At 35.8% G+C, this 22,602-nt stretch overlaps 1 protein-coding gene and 1 pseudogene across 1 annotated transcript; one reads left to right on the forward strand and one right to left on the reverse strand.

The window, feature by feature from the left end:
- Positions 1–417: 417 nt before the first annotated feature.
- LOC127419984 (mucosa-associated lymphoid tissue lymphoma translocation protein 1-like) lies at positions 418–20,976 on the reverse strand (annotated as a pseudogene).
- On the forward strand, positions 3,005–7,424 carry cplx4b (complexin 4b). The gene is made up of 3 exons (XM_051661912.1): positions 3,005–3,165; positions 3,794–3,881; positions 5,899–7,424. Exons 1-3 carry the CDS (start codon positions 3,101–3,103, stop codon positions 6,124–6,126), a joined length of 381 nt encoding a protein of 126 aa, XP_051517872.1. The 5' UTR covers positions 3,005–3,100; the 3' UTR covers positions 6,127–7,424.
- Positions 20,977–22,602: the final 1,626 nt, after the last annotated feature.

Raw genomic sequence — 22,602 nt, forward strand, 5'->3', positions numbered from 1 at the left:
CTTGGTGCTGGTTCTGCTGGATGCCGGCGAGGGTTTTGATCACTTCACCCAGCAATGAAGATTCCATGACGACGTATCCTTGATTGCTTCCTGGGTTTCGGCACCAGTGTAACACAGTCAATGTAACGGGTTAAGGTGGGAACCGGCTGAACAGTAAACTTAACTTTTAATAACATAAATTAACTTATATCAACTTAAACACAGAAACATAGACACACACACGCAGCAGCCGCATGTGGCTCTCTCTCTCAAACTGGTGCTCCGGCTCAGCTTTAAACCCCCTCCCGGCCGATAGCCTGATTCAGGGCCGGGCATGTGTTCTCACGGTCCGGCCCCACCCTCCTCCTCGTCACAGCAAGGTAAGCAGTGCTTACTTAACAGAAGGGTGAAAAGAATAATGACACTATAAAATATTTAAATATAACTGTTAATATAAACTACTGTTTTCGTTAAATTTCGTAATTTTTCATCTCAGTTGAGCAGCACAGACAGTTATTCATTTATTCACTTGGTGCCACCCTCAGGTATAAGCACTTTGTTATGCTTTCTCTGATTCAAAGCATTGTTTACTGCCCTCTCATTCAACACTGTACTTTAAATTGAATCACACCCTACAACAAATGGTCAAGGTAAGCATGCTTACCATAATGAGTAAGTCAATCAGAATGCTCCTTCCTTCTGTCACAATATCTGATAGGCTAGATTTTTGTTTTGGGTCAACACGCTCAAGTTCACATAACTAATGGGTTATTAAGCTCTAAAATGGACATAGTGTAGCATCGACGACCTACACGGATTTCGCAAAGTTGATTTCAGTGGAATCGAGAAAGGCTATCAAAACTTACAAGTGGGCGACTTTTACAACAAAGTGATGGAGATATTCATCTGCAAGGAGAGATGCATGGATTTTGTGTTCAAGTAAATGTAAGTTAATATATTTATTAAAAATCTGTGTTATTGATACTAGGTCATAGATACTAGGTAATTGTTTCTGGTTAGTCTGAGGCAATGAAGCAATCATGTCCTTCTTGTGTTATGTCTGTTTTATAGTTCTATCAGGAAGACTTGCAGACTTGAGTGAAAAGATGACATTTATTTGATGAATATAAAACAGAAAATTGTATGTCTCTCTTTGGCGTAAGCCCCATCTGGCGGTCCGAAGAAGTTGTACTCGGAACCGTCATATCCTGCCGGAGATAGGAGGCAGTGGCGAGTAGCCTACCCCCGTGCAGGATGGGACTCGACCTGTGGTGGTGGGGTGGTGGAGGTTGCCGTGTTAGCACAGCTGAAACAGCAAAGTGATAATGTGAGCAGACTTATAAAGCAATGGCTTACATGTGATTGGCTAGGAGTTACCTAGCTAATGGTGCGATGATGTACAGCTGCTAGTCTTCCCGCTAGAACTACGCTGCGCTTACATTTCTAGCATTAGGGCGCAGTGTCCATAAAAAAAAAAAAAAAAATATTAAGGGATGTAGACTGCCGTGTTTACATTTACCTTGTGCATTCAGGTTAAGATTGTTGTCTTTGTTGGTCAGACTAGTTAATTGCCGCTGTCCATTCCAGTGGTTCTGAACTGTGGGAAGAGTAACATGTGAGGCCTTATGTTGAAAAATATAGCCTGCTAGTAACTGGCAATATTTTCTTTTTCTTTTTGTTGCATGTCAAAACAAGCTCTTCTGGCACTATTGTTCATTGTATGATTTAATGGACATAAACATGCTCGGCTCTATATATGACAGTTCTTAATTTGTGTGATATGAGCAATATTACTGTACAGTATAGCGACCACGAGGAGGTTACCCCATGTGACTCTACCCTCCCTAGCAACTGGGCCAATTTGGTTGCTTAGGAGACCTGGCTGGACTCACTCAGCATGCTCTGGATTCAAGCTCGTGACTCCAGGGGTGGTAGTCAGCGTCTTTACTTGCTGAGCTACCCAGGCCCCATATTAAAAATCTTTGATGCTTGCTCAGTGTCAAAGCCCATGGCATATGCCTGATGTAACTCCTTTTTCTCTTTAAATCTTGTCATTGCAGTCTCTGGGCACAATCATAATTTTAAGCTTGATTACACTTCCTAGTGCTTGACGCTTATGCAGAGTGCTGTAGGTAGTGTAATTGAGCTTGAAATTGTGATCGCCAAGAAGACTGCTGTCAAGATGTGCAGTGAAAAAAGGATTACAACTGGATCACTTCAGAAGACATTGATTTAACCACTGGAATCTTATAGTTTACTTTTATGCTGACTTTATCTAATTTTTTGGAGTTCTGGTCACCATTCACTTGCATTGTATGGACCTACAGAGCTGAAATATTCTTCTAAAAATCTTCATTTGTGTTCTTCTGAAGAAAGAAACTCACACACATCTGGGATGGCATGAGGATGAGTAAATGATGAGAGAATATACATTTTTGGGTGAACTATTCCTTTAATCCAGAAAACCAGATAATTCCAAAGGGTTCACACACTTTTTCTTGCCACTGTATGTAAACTCCTAACTTACTTTGACAGGACTGAAATAATGAAGCACTTAATAGCACTTGAGAAATTGCTACTTGTCATAGTTGTAATCACATATTTAGGACGGCAAGAATCATCTGTTTAAAAACCAATGGTTAACTACTAGTCTGAAGGGGATGGGATGTATACCCCCTACCTTTTCAAATTAAATGATATAATAAAAATAATTTTAATAATGATAAAAAAAAATCCTGAAATGTTCTGGCACAAATGGCATCATTTCCTGAAAATCTCCCATAAAGTACTTTGATCATCTCTGACAAAATGTTCAACTAACATATCCTGTGATAATGAGAATGGAGGGCTCAGACAAGCTCATGAAATTTGGCAGAAAATAGTCACCCTTTTTTGGCCTGGGTCATTGTCAGGATGTTCTTGGTGATGCAACTTGTCTGCAGGGCTGTCATGCTCTAAAGCCTCTCATTGGATTTACTCTGATAGACCAATCCTGTAGCTAGAAAGAAGATTCAAAAAAAAAAAAAAAAAAGAAAAAGAGTATTATTGCTTTCTGCTGAAAAGATCATCGCTTCGCATTCATTGTGATTAGCCAATTGAAGAAGCAGGAACAAGTTGCAAAATGGCTCATGATGGAATGTCTAGAGAGGAATATGAGGAATACCAGAAGCAGATGGTGGAAGAGAAGTAAGCTTAAATCTCATACATTCAAATTAACTATTAAAATACCAGTGAAAATAAAATATACAGTATAATTTAATATGTGAAATTGAAATATACAGTATAATAAAGTTCTCTAATAAAGTACATTTCTTGTCTCAGTGTTCAATGCAATATGTTAGTTTGTGAGTGATAATACACTGCTATATAATGAGCAATGCTTTTTAAATTGTGCGGATAGAAATAAAACTCTTATTTGCTTCAGGTATTTTTAAGAATCAATGATTCACTCTACAATAGAATGCACTGAAATTCCGCAGCCAGCCATTTTAAAACATATAGCTAAGGTTTCCCCACCAAACACCCTTTTAAACTTTTAAATATGTTGTGTTAAATGTTTACTTCATATATACCCAGATAAAGACAGATAAAGGTTTCTATAAATAATATAAGTGGAGATAAAAAGGAAATTATATCCCCTATTATGTTACATGCACTGATATTATGGTGTTTTTTTTTTTTTTTATTTGTTTTTATACATTTTTTTGTTATAATTCTTGATTGCTGATGGTTTTATAAGCCAGTAAATTTTCTGTTCTAAATCCATCTGCTTTTCTCATCTTTTGTATATCACCTGCTTGTTTGAAAAAAAAAGGATGGAGAGAGATGCAGAATTTGCTGGAAGAAAGGCAGAGAGGGCTTGTTTGAGGACGTGTTTAAGAGACAAATATCGACTTCCAAAGGTGAGAGTTCTTTCAAGGGAATTCCTGTTAGTTAGCACTTTGATGCTTAAGTTAGTTATTTCTGTCCCTGACTGATGGTGTTTAAGCAGCACATAAATAGCATCAGTTCGTAAAGATACATGCAAAACCTGCCAGTGTGTGCGGTCAGCACCTGGAGTGCTGGAGAGATTGTAGCAAGAGATTAAGTCATAGCACAGTGGCTTAACCTCCCACAGTTCTGCTGAATCTGTCGGACTTGAAACTGAGCTTTCAAAAGCACTGATGTGTAATTTTAAATTAGTGTGATTCTATAATGATTTCATGATGATTAAACATCTGTTTCAGTAAGATTCATTGACATGGAAAGTTAGAATAGCAATAAATCAAATGTAAAAGGATAGAAATTACCTTAAGAGAGATGGCTACCTAGTATAACTATGATGAATGATTTCTAAATCTTTTAAGTGATAGTGAAATGGAAATGTAATGAAATGTGTATTATTTCCAGGCATTGCTAGCTTTTTTCTTTTTAAGCAATGCTGTCTTGTAATATTGTCCCTTGTTTTATTCAATTTCTTATTTTACTTGTTTCCTAATGTTTTAGTTTTCTAAACTTAGTAAACTCAGCGTATGTTGGCAGAGGTATGGCCAATATCTACACACTAACCGATAATCATTACATTTAATATACACTTTTTAATAAAAGTATATAATGGTATTTTTACTATATCATTATAATATGTGTACATTATTATAATAAACACAATCTTCCTTAAACATTTCTGAGTCTTAAACGAGCCTTTATTTTGAAAAACAAATAGGCTTTAACAGGGCCGTAACCACTTTTATTCCTAATAGTGGTCTACTGATATGGGTTTTTTCCATGGTTAATTATTAAATTATTACATTTGGTCCCTCCCCAATCCTGAATGTGTGGTTACATCCTTGGGTTTTAAAAGTGCATGCTGCTCATTCTCATTATCTTAAAGGCCAATGGAATTAAGCTAAATAGAGCAAGATCACCTACTGCCAAAGGTATTTATGAAGGTCAGTGTTTTCAAATCATGCTTGAGGTTTTCCCTCAAACCATGGCTGTAGTTCTGAATATACTATAATCATTACATACAGTGACCCCAAAAAGTATCTGAGCTCTTTTGGACAGTTAAAGGGATAGTTCACCCATAAATTATTTGTATGACTTTCGTTCTTCTGCAGAACACAAACAAACATTTTTAGAAGAATATCTCGGCTCTGTAGATGCATTCAATGTAGGTGATCTTTGAAGGTTCAAAAAGCACATTAAGGCAGCATAAAAGTAATCCATACAACTCCAGTGGTTAAATCCATGTCTTCAGAAGCGATGCAATCACTTTGTGTGCGACAGAGATACATTTTTGAGTCCCTTTTTTACTATAAATCTCCACATTCACTTTTTTATTCTTCATTTTTTTGTTTTTGGCAATTTGCATTCTTATGGTAAAAAAGGACTTAAATATGAATCTGTTTCTCACTCACAACTATCATATCGCTTCTGAAGACATGAATTTAACTTATTGTGTCTTATGGATTGTTTTTAATGCTGCTTTTATGTGATTTTTAGATCTTCAAAGTTCTGGTCACCATTCTGGCAAATATTCTTCTAAAAATCTCCTTTTGTGTTCTGCAAAAGAAAGAAAGTCATACTCATCTGGCATGGAATAAAAGTGAGTAAATGATGAGAGAATTTTCATTTTTGGGTGAACTATCCCTTTAATTCTCACTTAAAATGTCTGAATGTCATTGCATTAGATCCTAAATATCAATCCAAGTGGCATCTGCAAGTGGCATCATTTTTCTTGGCAATTTTGCAATTACTTTTAATTTATTAACCATCTTTCTTTAAAATAGTCACATGGTTTGATATTTTGTTATACACATTGTTAAAGCACAGACATTCAGGTTTTAAGTGTGGCTTAAGTGTCCAAATATTGGGTCTATACTGTATAAGAGCAAAGATCTGCAAATGGATTTTAACAAACAATATTTGATTGATTGACAGAGTGAACAGGATGAGATCATGCTCCAGCAGGCTGGAGATGATGTTGATGTTCCAGAGGAACTGATAAAGATGGTAGATGGAGAGGCCCCACAGGAAGAGGAAAAGGGCTCTATAATGGATCAGATGCAGAATCTTCAAAACATGGACATGGGGCAGCTGAAAGAAAAAGCTCAGGCCACAATTGTGGAGATGAAATCCAAGGCTGAAGAAAAGTGCACTATTATGTAATGTGTGAGAAGAGGCCATTAAAAGTGTGTCATAGGTCATTTATTAAATTATTTCTCAAATTCTAATGTCTTGTCTAATCTTGATGACACACATTTATAAGTCTAAAACTATTATTTTGTCAATTGTTTCAATTTGTGAGTTTTTTCATTTGGTTCCTCTGTATGTTTGATCTTTTTTTTTGTTTTTTGTTTTTTTAAATGAAGTCTTTCTTTTTTATTTCATTTCATATTTTCCTTTTTTTTTTTTTTTAAATTTTTTTTATCAAATTTTGATTTGGTTGCTTATTGCGTAAAGAAGAGTGTAACTTTTGTATGCTAAAATACTTTTTCCTTTCCAAGATTAATATGCAGAGACAACCATAGCGAAGCAATTTGTGGGCTGATACTCCGAAAAGTGTAAACACTGTGGCACTTTCAACACTTTTTTTCTGAGCATCCCCAAACAGCCTGACGCAGTAACATTGGCTCAACCAGTGGCATGTGTTTGGGGCAGGTAATGCTCGGGACACATTTTTAATGCCTATGTTTGGAAGATCATACCATACTATTGCTGCTGTATCTATATACTGCAGAAATAGTAAGAATAGTATGGTAATATTTTATTCCAAACTTAGCAAATAAATATTTTATACATCAATTCCATTTGGGGACTCTAGTGGCACAGAAATTACACACTTCACCTTTAAATGATGAAGTCAGAGTTGTGATCAATATCCACACTCTAAATAATAACCATGACATGATTTATGCACTATTTATTTAAAAATAAAAGTTATTTTGTCTAAATGTCTGTTTAAATCTACAGTACATGAACAAGACATTTTATGTAATGAGGTGATAATGATATATTTAACATTAAAGATAATTTAACAAAATTAACATACTTACAGTGACTATGTGACAGTATAAGTTGCAGTAATACGTTAGTCACATGAAGGCGAGGATTGAAAACTGTTGGTAGTTATGACTTAAAATAATAAACCCACTGAACCTACTATCCTTAATCATTCTGTTAAGGATGATATAGGTAAGGTGCCCCACTTGGTGCCTGACAGGCTGACCAAACTCGTTATTCACTCTCAAATCAAATCAAATCATCGATCAACTCCTCTAAACACAGCACAAATCAAATATAGGGACACATCAATAACATCAATCCCATGAGGTTTGATGTTACTGATGTGTCGCAAAGTGATTGTATGCTTTTAGAAGACTTGGAATATGACGCACGAGTCACATAGACTACATTTATGACACTTTTGGGTGCATTTTAAAGTCATTATTGACTGCTGTTAAATGGAAATAAGCAAATGAAACATCCTTTAAAATATCTCCTTTTGTGTTCTGCAGAAGAAAGTCATATGAGCTTGAAACAACATGAAGGTGAGTAAATAACGCAAGTGAATGGTGCCAGAACTTTGAAGGTTGAAAAAGCCTATAAAGGCAGCATAAAAGTAATCCATATGACTCCAGTGGTTAAATCCATACTTCAGAAGCGATATGTGTGGGTAAGAAACAGATCAATATTTAAGTCCTTTTATACTATAAATCTCCACTTTCACTTCCGAATTCTTCTTCTTTTGTTTTTGGCGATTCGCATTCGTCATGCATATCACCACCAAATGGGCCGGGAGGAGAATTTATAGTAAAAAAAGGACTTAAATATTGATCTGCTTCTCACCCACACCTATCATATCACTTCAGAAGACATGGATTAAACCTCTGGAGTCATATAGATTACTTTTATGCTGCCTTTGTGCTTTTTGGAGCTTCAAAGTTCTAGCCACCATTCACTTGCATTGTATGGACCGACAGAGCTGAAATATTCTTCTACAAATCTTCATTTGTTCTCAGCAGAAGAAAGTCACACACATCTAGGATGGCATGAGGGTGAGTAAATGATGAGAGAATTTGAACTTTTGAGTGAACTATCTCTTTGATACTTGTAGTAAATCAGATCTACCAAAAAAAATAAAAATACAAAAAAAATGCAGCAGCATAAGTTTCTAGATTAGGGTGTGTAAAGATGTGAAGACTTGAGTTGTACCTTGAGTTTCTGTATTAACTAAGCCTGGTGTAGAGGCAGTGCTGAGGAAGACTGCCTGAGAGTAAGAAGCTTCCAGTTTCCTCAAGAGTCTCCTTATTCATCAGCTTAGGATCTACATCCAGGTCCTTCAGAGTCAAGATAATAAGGATAAATGAAAATTAATTTGTACACGTTCCAGTCATGTTTTACTGTATCTGAGAGCTTTAACTAAGGTATTATGGAATATACAAATGGTATTGTTAAAGTCAAAAATGCAATCAAGACAGGCCAGATTAGTTTTTCTTTTATTTCGGTGTATGAATAAATGAAACTTTTCAGTTCCTGTCTCCAAATACAAAAAAAAAAAGACCTCTAACCAGAGAGAGGTTAGTGATGTGTGCCTGACACGACAGCATCTCCTCTGGCTTTTTCACAATGCTCGTGTAGATGACCAGCACGTTGGAGAACTCTGAGGCAAAGTCCATTTTTATCTGAACGCCACACTCGAAGTCCATAATTCTACTCTCTGGCAGTTCTGGGTTCAAACACAAATGCAAAGGGTTGATAAATGCTATATTAGTTTGATTTCTAGCACTATATTTCTCATTCAGTCCTGAGCTATAATCTTACATCTCACCTTGACTTAAGGTGAAACTCTTTTTATACGTTATTAAAAATGCCTGTACAATATTTTCAGTGGCTGATAGTACCATGTACTTTAGACCAGAGCAGGTTGTGTGTGGATGGGATCAGTGAGGGAATGCTTCTCTGACAAACTGCTGCAGATCTCCAGAGCCTGCTTTCCCTTTGTGGGGTCAAACTGACCCATATCTATAAACAATCAGTACAGTCATTTAATTGTACAGTGACACACAACCAGTATTGGGTAAGTTACAAAAAAAAGTAATCACTAGAAATGACTAACCAATTCTCTAAAATTATAATCAGATTACTTTAATGATTACTTCATTGAAAAAGTAATCACATTACTAATTACTTTTAAGTTACTTTCTAAAACACTAAAACATTATTTTATTTTTCCACTTAACAATTTCAAAATAATGTCTATTTCCTCCTTGTTCATTGTCGCAGACCCTTCAGCTGTCACAAACAAACAGATGTGAATATGAACATATGAATGCAGATTTTTATTGTATTACACATAATATATTTTTTTAGAAATATTTGTAACCCAAGTAATGTACTTAAAAGTAATTACTTTCAATGAAAGTCAGTAACTGTAATCTGATTACAAGAATTTAAAACTTGTGCCTAAAAGTAATTAGATTACAGTAACTAATTAATTTGTAATCCAATTACACCCAACACTGCACACTGTAACGTCGGAGGGCAGGCAAGGCAGGACAGGTACGGGAACAATCAAAGACGATGAAGAACCCAAGTGCAGTTTTATTTACAATGTGAAATCCTAACGTGAAAGTGTCAAAACAAAGTGGCACACAAACGTGAACAGAAACTTGACCCATACAGACTTGACTGGAATAAACTATGACTTGACTAAACTATGATTAGACTAAGAATTAGACTGGCTACAACATTACATATACAATACTTAACAAAGGACAATGGCAAACATGAGGGCTTAAATACAGAGACAGGGGCTTACAAGATAACAAGACGAATCAAACGAGAACCAATGACAAGACATGAATAATGAACATAATAACGAGACAATGACTATAAACTAATGAAAACAAAACACATGAAACGAGGGTCACATGACTAGACAAGACAGGATCATATGAGGGGAACAGGAAATCACATGACATGAACAGGAACAAGGAACAAGAAAGTGAAAGCTAAACTTCAAAATAAAAGACATGAACAAAAGAACATGAATTAAACCATGAACAAAACACATTAACGTGACACACACAACCAAGCACAAGTGGATGGAATATACATATATTGCCGATTGCATGCATGACTTGAATATATTTCTTTTTTTTTTTCATTAACTAAACTTTTAAATTATTATCATTAGTAATAGTACATCAAATTCTTTTAAATTCATGTAAAATAGGAATAGTCATTATAATTACATGTATTATTATTATTATTATTATTCATACAACATTTTTTTACATTACAGTTAACCTTTAATTTTAGCTAAATGTACCTGTATTTATAACTAAAAAAGCTGCATTAATGGTTAATTTAACTCTACTTCAACACCTCAAGGTTCCATCACCTTCAACCAATCTGTCTAGCAGAACAGTTATCTTTTCATCCTCAAGAAGGCGCCCCTTCAGGAATTTGATGAAGACTCCATTGGTGATTCCACTTGAACTTAATTCAAAAGCCTCAGCGTCTTGGCAACTTCATGACAAAATAATATATTACAGCATACCATATCAGATAGAGAACAAAAAAGGACTCTATTATATTATCTTTTTACAAAAAAAAAAAAAATTAAAAAAAAAGAAAAAGAAAAAGAAAAAAGAAAACAACTTTTGAAAAAATAAAAATAAAAAAAAAGAAAAAGAAAAAAAGAAAACAACTTTTGAAAAAAAAAAAAAAAACAAAAAAAAAATCACACATCACAGTTACTCACGTTGCATATCCAAAGACATTATTGGCTGTAACTTTGAGCATGACATTGGGCATGACATCATCATGTACATTTCTGAAACAATATCAAAGTGTTAGATTGATGATTAAGATGAGATTATGTAAAAATATTTTTTAACTAAACATTCTTTGATGTGTGTTTTAAGATACTATGGCAAACAAAATGCGACAAATGTGGTTAATGGTAATACAATAATTGATAAAAGTAAATCACTGAATAATGATTATCAATTAATCAAATGTACCTCTGTTAATCATCAAATAATAATTTACTCTGGATAGGGGCACCCGGCAGGGTTGCCCTCTTTCCCCATTATTGTTCAGTCTTGCCCTGGAACCATTAGCAGCCATGATAAGAAAGGAGGATGATTTTCCAGGGGTGGTGGCGGGAGGTGTGGTGCATAAGCTTCTGCTTTACACAGATTATATTTTATTATTCGTCTCTGACCCCACTAGATCTATGCCTTGTCTCCACAAGATTATTAATTCGAGATACAGAGTCAATCGTTTTAAAGCCGAAGCTTTGTCTCTGACAGCTTACTGTCCAGTAACGGCTTTCCAGCTGGGTGCCTTCCAGTGGCCCAAACAGGGCATTAAGTATTTGGGGATTTTATTCCCAGCAAATTTGTGTGATTTAGTCAGAGTTAATTTTGTCCCTTTAATAAAAAGGTTTTCGAGCGATGTGGACAAGTGGGCTTCATTACATTTATCTATGATTGGGAAGGTTAATGTTATTAAAATTAATTGTATTCCAAAATGTAACTATCTGCTACAATCTCTCCCTATAGATGTCCCCCTCTCTTATTTCAAGCAATTTGATAGCATAGCGAAGTCCTTCATTCGGAATGTTAAGCGCCCCAGATTACATTTCAGTAAGCTGCATAGGCTGATTGACAAAGGTGGGCTAGTCCTACCCAAGATTTTGTTTTATTATTATGCGTTCGGTCTCAGACATTTGAGAGAGCCCCTCCCTGGTTTCGTAATGAAAAGGAAGTTCTTGCCCCTATTTTGCCATTGCAAAGTCTTTCTATCAAACTAACCGGAGAAGTTAAGTTACACCCCGTTTTCTCGCATTTGCACTCGATATGGACAAAAGTGTCCAGAAGGTTTAATTTGGACATTTATTTAAATGTTGCCTTGAGCATATGGCTGAACCCTAAATTATGTATTAATAAATCCCCTTTCTGCTGGTAAGAGTGGACTGTGAGGGAGGTTAATACGCTCGGTGACCTATATGAGAGTGGAGTGTTTTTTGAGAATTTGGTTCAACATTTTTAGATTCCAAGATCTCAGATCTTTAGGTATTTACAGCTGCACCACCTGCTCTGCATTGTTTTTGGGAGTGGTGTACACCCCGCTAAAGCGGCAGATACTTTGGAAATGGTGATTACTGCTTTTGGAAAAGGTCATGAGGCATCAGTGTATTACTCCCTGTTAATTCAGAGTCTGGGGGACGGAACTTCAACTTCTCTCAAGAGATTATGGACGAAAGATCCAAACTTGGCATTGGAGGAGAGAGTGTGGGCTAGGATTCTAAAAAATGTCAAGTCTACATCTAGAGATGCAAAGGGGCGCCTTATGCAATTTAAGATTTTACATAGATTCTATTGGACCCCTTCTAGATTATATAGGCTTGGTCTTAAAGACACACCCATCTGCTGGAGATGCCAATCAGAAGTTGGAGACACAACCCATGTCTTTTGCGGGGGTGTTAAAATCCAAGATTTTTGGTTGAAGGTTCAGAGTTGTTTGTGTAACGTTTTGGGCACTCAAATTTTACTTTGCCCCAGACTTTGAATTTTGGGCGAAGGGCGGTCATAAATTTGGAGGATAAACATATAAAAAATTCTGACCAGTATCGTGATTGGCAGACATATTATTTTAAGGGGGTGGATAACGGAGCACCATCATTTCCGGAGTGGTGTGCAGAGATGGGGAGGGTGGCAGCTTTCAAGCAGGTGGCAAATAGAAGGCAGGGGTTTGGGGATGTGTTTGTCAGAAAATGGGGTAATTATTTAGCGTTTTTGGGGGACTCCCTCTACATTTAATTATATATGTTTATTATATATTTTACAAAAAAAAATTGTGTGTGTGTGTGTGTGTGTGTGAGTGTGTTATTATATGTGACCACAGGGGTTTTCGCTGGGGGTTAGGGTGGGGTTGGTGATTGGGGAGGGATATTTTTTTAAATGTTAAATGTTGATTCGTTGTGTGTGTTGTGTTTTTCTCTGTTGTGTATTTTTGAATCAATAAAAAATTGTAATTACAAAAAAAAAAAATATGTATCATCAAATATCAAATATCCAAATCATAACCATTAGCTTCAAGGTCTTCCCTTTAGAATCATTCACTCACATTTAACCATCAAGCTGTTGTCTCGTGCCTATTATCTTCAAACACTGAATTATCACTCGTTGTATTTTCACCTTGTGGCTATGCAAATTAGATACTTCGGTGTGGCACATTCAGTTTCACTGGTTGCTATTTGAATAAGATGAACACTTACTTAGATTTGTCTGGAAATAGCATTATTTTGCAAAGACAACAGATGTCGATGTTGCCTGGTCTTGTCAGTCTTGAAAACATGTGAGAGTGCGAATCCCTCCCAAGTATTTGAATTCAATGCACCTGGAGAAAGGACATGGCTTCCAGCAGAATAGTGCAGCTGCTGCAAACGAGCTGGAACAAACGGGTGTGTAGAAATGCATTAATGTATTATTCGATTTCTCAGTTGTTCATTCAGTGTTTGCTCACATCATGTTCACATTCACAATCATGTTTACTGCTTGTATGATGTAACATGAATCAGCCCGCAAACCAATGAATTTGAATGTGCCGCACCAGAGTACACCCATTTAATTTGCATAGCAACAAGGTGATAATACAACAAGTGATAATTCAGTGGTTGATGATAATAGACATGAGACAACAGCTTGATGGTTAAATGTGAGTGAATGATTCTAAAGGGAAAAACTTCAGGCTAATGGTTATACGTTTGATTAATTTATAATCAGTATTCAAAGATTTACCATTATCAATTATTGTTTTACCATTAACCACATTTGTCACATTTCATATGCCATAAGATACAGCATTATTGGGAGTTACCGATATGAATTTGGTTTATTATACTGCATTTTAACACCACAAAGGTCCCACATTTTTCTGCACATATCCAGTAGGAAGACATTGAGTCCAGTTTCCTTCTCCTGCATCAGTTTCAGAATGCTCTGCACACAGAGACTGTTGCCTGAACGGTATGGATTTGGGGTGTCCACTGGCACCATGAAGTGCAATGAAGTTTCCAAAATTCTCATAACCATGGCCAGCATAATACAACAAACCTATAGAGAGATGAGAGAATAAAGTCAGAGAGTTAGTTCACCCAAAAATGTATATTCTGTCATCATACACTCACATTCATGTTGTTCCATTTGTACTTTCTTTCTTCTATGGAACAAAAAAGCAGGTATTTTGAAGAATGTCTGAGCTGCTATTTCCCATGCAGCATATGAAATTGACATTGTAAAGCTCCATAAAGGACAAAAAAGTACCATAATGTAGTCGACTTTTGCACTATATGATGTCAAACACCATTAGTTCTCGCATGTCTTGTAACCAATATTGATGCACCAGTTTGATTATTTTTAAAAGCGAATGAGAGAGTACTTTTATAGTGCTTTTTTGACCTTTTAGGAGCTTGAGAGCACGTGGTCACTATATACTTTCGCTGTATGGAAAAGAGCAGCGTGAACATTCTTCAAAACATCTATTTCACCTTCCATTGAAGAAGACAGTCATAGACATTTGGAACGACATTAGGGTGAGTAAATGTGTAGGGTACAATGAGGCTAAAGGCACACCTTAAGGAACATTTGCTTCTTTTTTTTTTTTTTTTTGTCACAAAGTGTATCACGATTGAAAAATGTATTTTTATTAATTAATGATGGAGTAACAATTTTCTTTGAAAATAAATAATAATAGGGCAAAATTTTTCAAATTTGCAAATACTTTTGAGACAGTTAGATGCTTTTTTGAGAAACAAATAAAGATAATACTTATTCAAAATAGCCACTTCAGAAAAGGGTTAAAAAATGTATGTTAATTTTAATCACATTTGCCATTTTATAACATCTCAAGTATTCTTTAAACAAATTAATCTCCCTTGTGATTGGATCAGTCAATGTGAGCCCACTTTGAAAAATTTTCATAACAAATTTATTCAACAATGTGTTTTATGGGGGCCTTTTACAGAGCCCCTTAGAGGACAGGGTAGGATTTTTTTTCTGAAATAGTTTTGCGTGCCCTCACAATAAATTTACCATGGTTTTACTACAGTAATCATACAGTATTTTAACCGTGATATTCGTAGTGAAACAATAGTGATAATACAGGAAATGAAAACTATGGTAATAAAAATCAAAATGTTGTGGTTATAATGGTTTTACTATACAAATACTATGATTTTACTATAGTTATATTATAGTAACTATGTAAAGTAAGTAACAATGTTTTTTTGCCACAAAAGCATGATGATTACTATGGTTTTACTACAAATATCAAGGTAAAAGTATAATAACTATAGTAAAACCATGGTAAATTTATTGTGAGGGAATGCAATACTATTTCAGGAAAAAAAAAAAAAAAAAAAAAAAAAAAAAATCACACCCTGTCCTCTAAGAGGCTCCGTAGCCTTTAGCCCCTGCAACATGGGGGCATTTTACCCCAAATTCTATATTTTCACTTATTGGACAGTTATTAAAAAACATTTGTTTTAATCACCCTGAACAAAATTAAAAATGATAAATAATTATTTTAGCTCAAAATAAATGTGATAATTTCAGGGACTCTCAAGGAAAGTACTGTGGTAGTTTTTGTTGCTATTTAGTGTTTTAAGAGAAAATACAATCAAATGTACATTTTACCCCGGGTAAAATATTTTTGATAATTATCTCTGATGTCAGTATTCAGCCAGCCGACATGCAACTACCTAGTAGTCATCTTCACTTATACATTTTATATACTGTATGTCTTTAAAGGCAACTAAAATTGTTATAATTCACGTTAATAAGAGACTACTGTATATTAGCTGACACTCCCATATAGCGGAAACAACCATACCATAAACTCCCTTATGAAGCAGCGACAAGAACTCCTCCACTGCGTTGCGCATCTCTGACTCTGTTAGATCCAGCAGAGACACCACTTTAAAGTTCAGTTGCAGCAACAGATTGGTGAGGTCGTACACATCAACCATGGGCGCTTGCAGCTGTGGGTGATTTCGATAAGTGAGGTTAGCAATCAGAAGAGCCACTTTGTCTGTAGCTGTAGGGAGACCCACATATTCATTGTGAAAAAGAACTGTGAAGTGACTACTCACCATAAGGTTTCTCAAGACTGTAATCTGAAAAAGTAAATTATAATCAGTCAGTGATTTACAGTTTGTTTGTGTGTTTGTTTTTATCAGTATAAGCAAGAAATCTTCAAAACTGGATGTGATGGAAACAAAAGAACTTACCCTGTTCATTGGTCAAAAAGTCATCTGAAAATCAAAGAGAAATAATTTGACATGCTGATATTTAGATGATTCTTTTCTGAAAGCACATCACAATGACAGTAGTGAAAAGAAAAGGCAGCTTAAAGACCACAAAGGGAATCTTTATTTAGAGACCAGTGAGATTTGACTTAGTTTTACCTAACCCCATCCTGCCACAAAGAACCCTTATAATCACTGAGATAGTTGAGGATAATTTTAAGAATAATGTTATATTATATACTCATGTAGCATGCAAATCTATCAATGCTGTGACCTCCACCAACTCCATCAGCAAGACTAGCCAAGAGAGAAAATGAAATACATTTAAAAGAATGTTCCGCATTCAAACCAAGCTCAGCTCTGTCGACATCATCTGTGGCATGCTGTTGATTGCCAGAGAAAAAAAAAAACAAGCAAAAATCGACTTTACAGTAATGCACTTACAATGGAAGTCTATGAGGCAAGACATTGCACTAGGATAAATGTTCAAATACACACTGTAAACACTATGCTTTATATAAACAAATTTCAACTCCTGTCATGACCATCTAAATCCAGTAAAAAATTATAAGCACAAGGATACCAGAAAAATAATTTTTACATACAAAAAAACAAAAAACAAATCCACCAACAGGAATTACACTGGTAAAACATAATAACCTGAACTTCATCTGCCTAAACAGAAGTCCCACCACTGAAAGGATGATTTAGACAATTTACAGCTAAAATAACAGACATTTTATGTGAAAAAACTAATTTAAGCACTTTAAGAATATGAGCTGCTTATAAACCCTTCAAAATGCCTTGCCCGAAGAGACTTCCATTATTAATAAATTAAACTAAACATACATTTTGTAAATAGAGCTAAAAGAGATTGTTCACCTACAAATGTGAACTAGTTCACACCACAGAAATTTGAAGCTCCAAAAATCACATAAAGGCAGCATAAAAGTAATCCATACGACTCCAGTGGTTTAATGTATGTCTTCAGAAGTGATATGATAAGTGTGGGTGAGAAACAGATCAATATTTAAATCCTTTTTACTATAAATCTCCACTTTCACTTTCAGAATGTGAAAGTGAAAGTGGAGACTTATAGTATATAAGGACTTAAATATTGATCTGCTTCTCCACTGGAGCTGTATGGATTACTTTTATGCTGCATTTATGTGATTTTCAGAGCTTCAAATGTCTGGTCACCATTAACTTGACCTACAGAGCTGAAAGATTCTTCTAAAAAAATCTTAATTTGTAGTCGGCAGAGGAAATAAAGTCATACACATCTGGGATGGCACGAGGATGAGTAAATGATGTGAGAATTTTCATTTTTGGGTGAACTATCCCTTTAAATTGTTTTGAACCTGTTAAACTCCTTTAAAATCTCCCCCACAAAAAAAAAAAAAAAAAAAAGAAAAAGGGATTGATGCCAAAAGTCCCCAGATACAAGAAAGGTGCCAATGAATCTTTAGATGATACCTTCAGAGCATTCCATCGCCCCTGAAACTTGAGGCGATATCTGTGTCTCTTTCATTTCAGGATGGCAAGGATTTACTTGATGGGGGAAAAAGGGTTTGGGGTGTCCACAAAAATGTTTAAATAAAGTTCAAAAGAACTGTAACTTTGCAAGAGTGCAGCTTAAACTTCTTTAATGGAACTCTGAGTAGTTTACCAACAACATTACAGATGCTGTTGGCAACCAGGCAATCCACTAGGCTGAATTACAATACCATATATGTTGCAATAGCACCACCAAGTCATTCTCTATACACTCACAGTAATTATGCTGACTTTAACATTTCAAAGGCCATGTGCAACTCATCTATATCTTCCTGTAGAAATGCATATTAGATTGACTTCACAACTTCACTACTGTTCACGCAACTAATTTTGTCAGAAAGCTAGTACTGAATTAATAAATGTTAAACAAAAGAGTCCATACCGATAATAACTTCAACTTCATTACTCCATGTTCGCTCTTTGTTGCATGAGATCTTACAGCGATATCTTCCCCTTGCTTGGGCAACAAATAATCAACCTAATTTAAACCAAAAAGAAAAAAAGTTAAATCTCTCTCACTGTGCAATGCAGTCCTGCAAAGATGTTTTTTTTTTTTTTTTTTTTTTTTTTTTATCATAAAGATTCTGTCATCATGTACTCTCCCTCATGTTGTTCCAAATCTGTATTTAGTGATGGGAAAAACAAAGCTTTTCAAAACTTTGAATCAAGCTTCGCAAAATGATTCACTGTTTCGAAGCGCTCGTAACAGCAGGCGGAGGACATCTGCTGGTCACAAAAATGCAATGGGAAGACTCAAAAGCAGCTACAATGACACAATGCTTTGAAAATGATTAACTTACATATATTTTCCATTTGAGGAAAATCTACAATATACTGGAAAATATATATTTGAATCTTTGCAGAATATGTAGACCATATACAGTATAAGTTGGCCTTTTTATGAATATCACTTTTTAAATTGATTTTAATGTAAGTTTGTCTTCATACTAAATCATAAAAATCTTTTTATGTTTCTTTATCTTATACAGTTTGTGCAATACAAACGTGTAAACAGAAAGGTTACGGTGATACCTTGCACAAAGTCAGCAGAGCAAGACTCGAACTAAAGTACATAATTAAACGTAAATTCATTAACCACTAGAATTGCACAGCTTTCGTGTAAACATACGATCTAAAAGTGCTTATGTTTTTTTTTTTTTAATTAAGGAAAGTATAGATTAAGTTACAGTACAAGTAAATGTTAAGTTATAGATCCATCTTAATAAATCATACAAAATATCCCAAATTACATACGTCTCTCTCATTTGTCTCTTTCTCATAAAAACAACATTTTGTTTTAATGATTGTATGTTATGGTGGGAACATAACTTAAAGTGATCAGCAGGCAATTGAAAATCACTGACTTCCAGTCAGCAAATCCTGTTTGAATCAGTCTGATTTTATGAACCTAGTAATTGCTAAACTGACTCGAGATCAGTTACAACCATACATTTGACACAGATTCAGGGGTTCAGTGTGGGATCAAGTGCCCCTAGCTACTGTTTCAAAACAGTATGACATTACAAAGCCTCATTTGCTGAAGTCACGTGGCTTGGCCAGTTTGATACATGCTCCGAAGCACTTGTTCGAAAAAAAAAAATATTTGTTAAGGTTTCGAAGCTTCGTGAAGTTGTGTTTTGAACACGCCCATCACTACCTGTATGACTTGCTTTCTTCTGTGGAACACAAAACTAGATGTTAGGCAGTATGTTAGGGACTGATAGACTCATTCACCACTTACTTTCATGTATTTTTCTCCTCTTGTTTTCCACAGAATGCTATCAGCTGTGGATAAGAGGCATTCATATGCTTCATGATATTTATGTCTTCGTTTTATTGTTGTTTCTACACTAGGCCCAAGGACACAAAAATTGAAAAAGAAGAAAAGCGAGAAGGAAGACAAGAGACTGAGAACCACTTTCACGGCTGAACAGCTGCAGAGACTTAAAGCTGAGTTTCAGGCGAATCGGTACATTAAGGAGCAGTGGAGACAGTCGCTGGCCCAGGAACTCAACCTCAACAAGTCGCAAATAAAAATCTGGTTCCAAAATAAGAGGGCCAAAATCAAAAAGGCCACTGGTTATAAGAACGGCCTTGCTCTTCAGCTCATGGCTCAAGGACTCTACAACCATTCCACAACAACAATTCAAGATGTAAAAGAGGATAGCGATTAAAAATGGCCCGATTTCACTCCTAAAAAGGCCATGGACACTGGTGCTATTTAAACAAATTCCTCTTTATCATACAGTATATGGACATGCATCTAATGAACACAATATAAAATTTATATATAGCCAAAATTGTAAGATGTGTATATTTAATTCCAGGTACTACAAACTTTGAGACTGTATATTATATTTGGCTCTCCAGTGCTGGAACAGGGCTAAAACAAAGTGTGGATATAGGTCTGACTATGCGAGACTGTAGTTTGAAGTAATCACTTTTCTTTGCATGATACATTGACTACATTTATACGATAGCCTATGTCGGCGTTAGCTAGCTAGCCAGCTTTATCAATAGCTGTTAGCTAAATTTGGTGGATGATGACAGTAGCTGTTTATAAAATAGACTGTACATTATAAATATGTTGACACAATTCAGTATTGATGTGATTCCATCACAACTGTCGTTTTGATATATCGATGCGCTATTGTTTTATAATAATAAATGATTTATATATTTGCTGTATAAACAAGTTACGTTACAGTAATGAATGGAGCTTTTTGCATTATCTTGAACATTGTCTAGCATTCCTTTCATGTATTATTGTAGTTTAGCTAAAATTACACAGATCAATCCTTATGGCACTATATTTCACATGCTTTGCAGTTATGTAAGCTTACCTGTCCAATAAGAAGAATGCCAATTCAGGGTCTGTTCTGATCCCCAAAACCGAACAAAGGTCCCTCCAGGAATCAAATACCCTGCCGATGTTCACTCTAGTTTTCGTTCGACGACAATCACGTTTCCGCTTAGCCAGATGGGATTCAGTAGATAAAAGTTTTTTTTTTTTTTTTTTTGGCTTACTCAGAGTTTGTGTAGGAGTCGGAGTTGTGCTGGGAGTCGGACATTTGCTGGATTCCATCTCTAAGATAACATTACCTAGTGTTGCAGTTTGTTGACGCTGTTGAATAGCGGAAGAGACGCTACTGTCTGAGGCAAGGCTCTCGGGAGCGCGCATAAACATCACATCCTTTGGTTTTTCCCGGCAGAAGTGACCCGTTCCCTTCGCATGAAAATAAAAAGTCTACAGGCTTTAATAGGCAACCTAGGAAGTCTGGGAATGGCTCATTTTTTAAGTTGCGTTACAAGCCATTTACACATTGGCAAAAAAATAGGTGAATATTACATGAAAATTGTTACATATTGCACCTTTAAGGGCCGTTCACACCAAAAGTTTTTTCAGCGTCTCACGCAGTTTCAGGTCACATTCTGTCAACACCGGACGTGAGCGTCGCGTTAAATGCAAATAAAACTATATAATTGTATATAAAACTATAAAATTATAATAAATAATGCAGTCTACACTGGATGAGTCTCACGAAATATTTTTAGAACATTTGCTATGACGCATTCAGTGTAGCGTCATTGATTACAATAAGTTTTGATTGCTTTTGATGCGACGTGACGGACAAGCGGGTACAAAAAAAGAAAGTGCATCATATATATAGGCTATAGGATAAGTTTGTATAAAAATGTATATTCATTTAGCCAAGGGTCACGTGACGCCATGCAAGAAGCTCTATGTGTGACTGGCTCTGCACACTTTACTAGTTTTTAATTATTTTTATGTTTAATCCAGTGAGATTCGATACACCCAGTTACAAATTTGCTCTTTGAGGTAAACATGGCAAAGAAGTCAAAATCGACGTTTCCAGCCAAACTGAGAATAGAAACAGGGTATTTACGTGTCCAAAGCAAGCACTGTCCTTCATAGAAACAATGGGTGAGTAAGCCATTTTGGGTTTTTCATGTAGCTCCAGAGTGGATTAACTCGCTATACTTACTCTGGCTGTCCGAGGAAGCTGGGCGCCATTTTTGTTTCTGTTTGTGTTGGTTCCGCCTAGCTGCTGGAGTTTGCTTTGTGGAATAACACTCCTTCAAGAAACTTTTGCATGGACGAAAGATTGCTTTTACACTGAAGTTCCCGGCCAGATTGAGAATAGATACTAAGAATGAATACAAAATATCTACATGCCTACACAAATTATGTCTTTTATAAAGTTGACGGACTGAGTAAGTCATGGTGTATTTTGTTTATGCGGCCTCTGAGTGATTAATACACAATTGACCATTCGAGAAACCAGGACGCCTTTTTTTTTTTTTTTTTTTGTGTTGGTTCCACCTAGTGGCTGGAGTTTGTTTTGTTGAATAACACTCCTTCGGACTGTTGTGGATGAATCTGTTTGTTCTTTGTGCTTATGCCTCCTGTTGGCTGGAGTTTGTTTTGTGGCGTATTTTTGCAGGAAACTGGAATGATTACGTCATCTGCTGCACTCATAACAGCCGGCTCACTGAACACCTGTTTGTCTGTCCGAGGAAACTGAATGGCTTTATATAAGCTGGAATTTGTTTTGTGGAGGAACACACCATCGAGACAGTTCTGTGAATGAATCTACACGTTCTTTGTGTTTATTCTGCCTGTTGGCTGGGGTTTGTTTTACAAAGTATTTCTGTTATGTAATTTTGCCTCACAAAATTTGTGCAGTAGCACTGGACTTGAGCAATCCGATGGCAAAGTTGTTGCAGGGACTCTCGTATGCGTA

Source organism: Myxocyprinus asiaticus, chromosome 3, assembly GCF_019703515.2.
Source record: "Myxocyprinus asiaticus isolate MX2 ecotype Aquarium Trade chromosome 3, UBuf_Myxa_2, whole genome shotgun sequence".
Lineage (NCBI taxonomy): Eukaryota > Metazoa > Chordata > Actinopteri > Cypriniformes > Catostomidae > Myxocyprinus > Myxocyprinus asiaticus.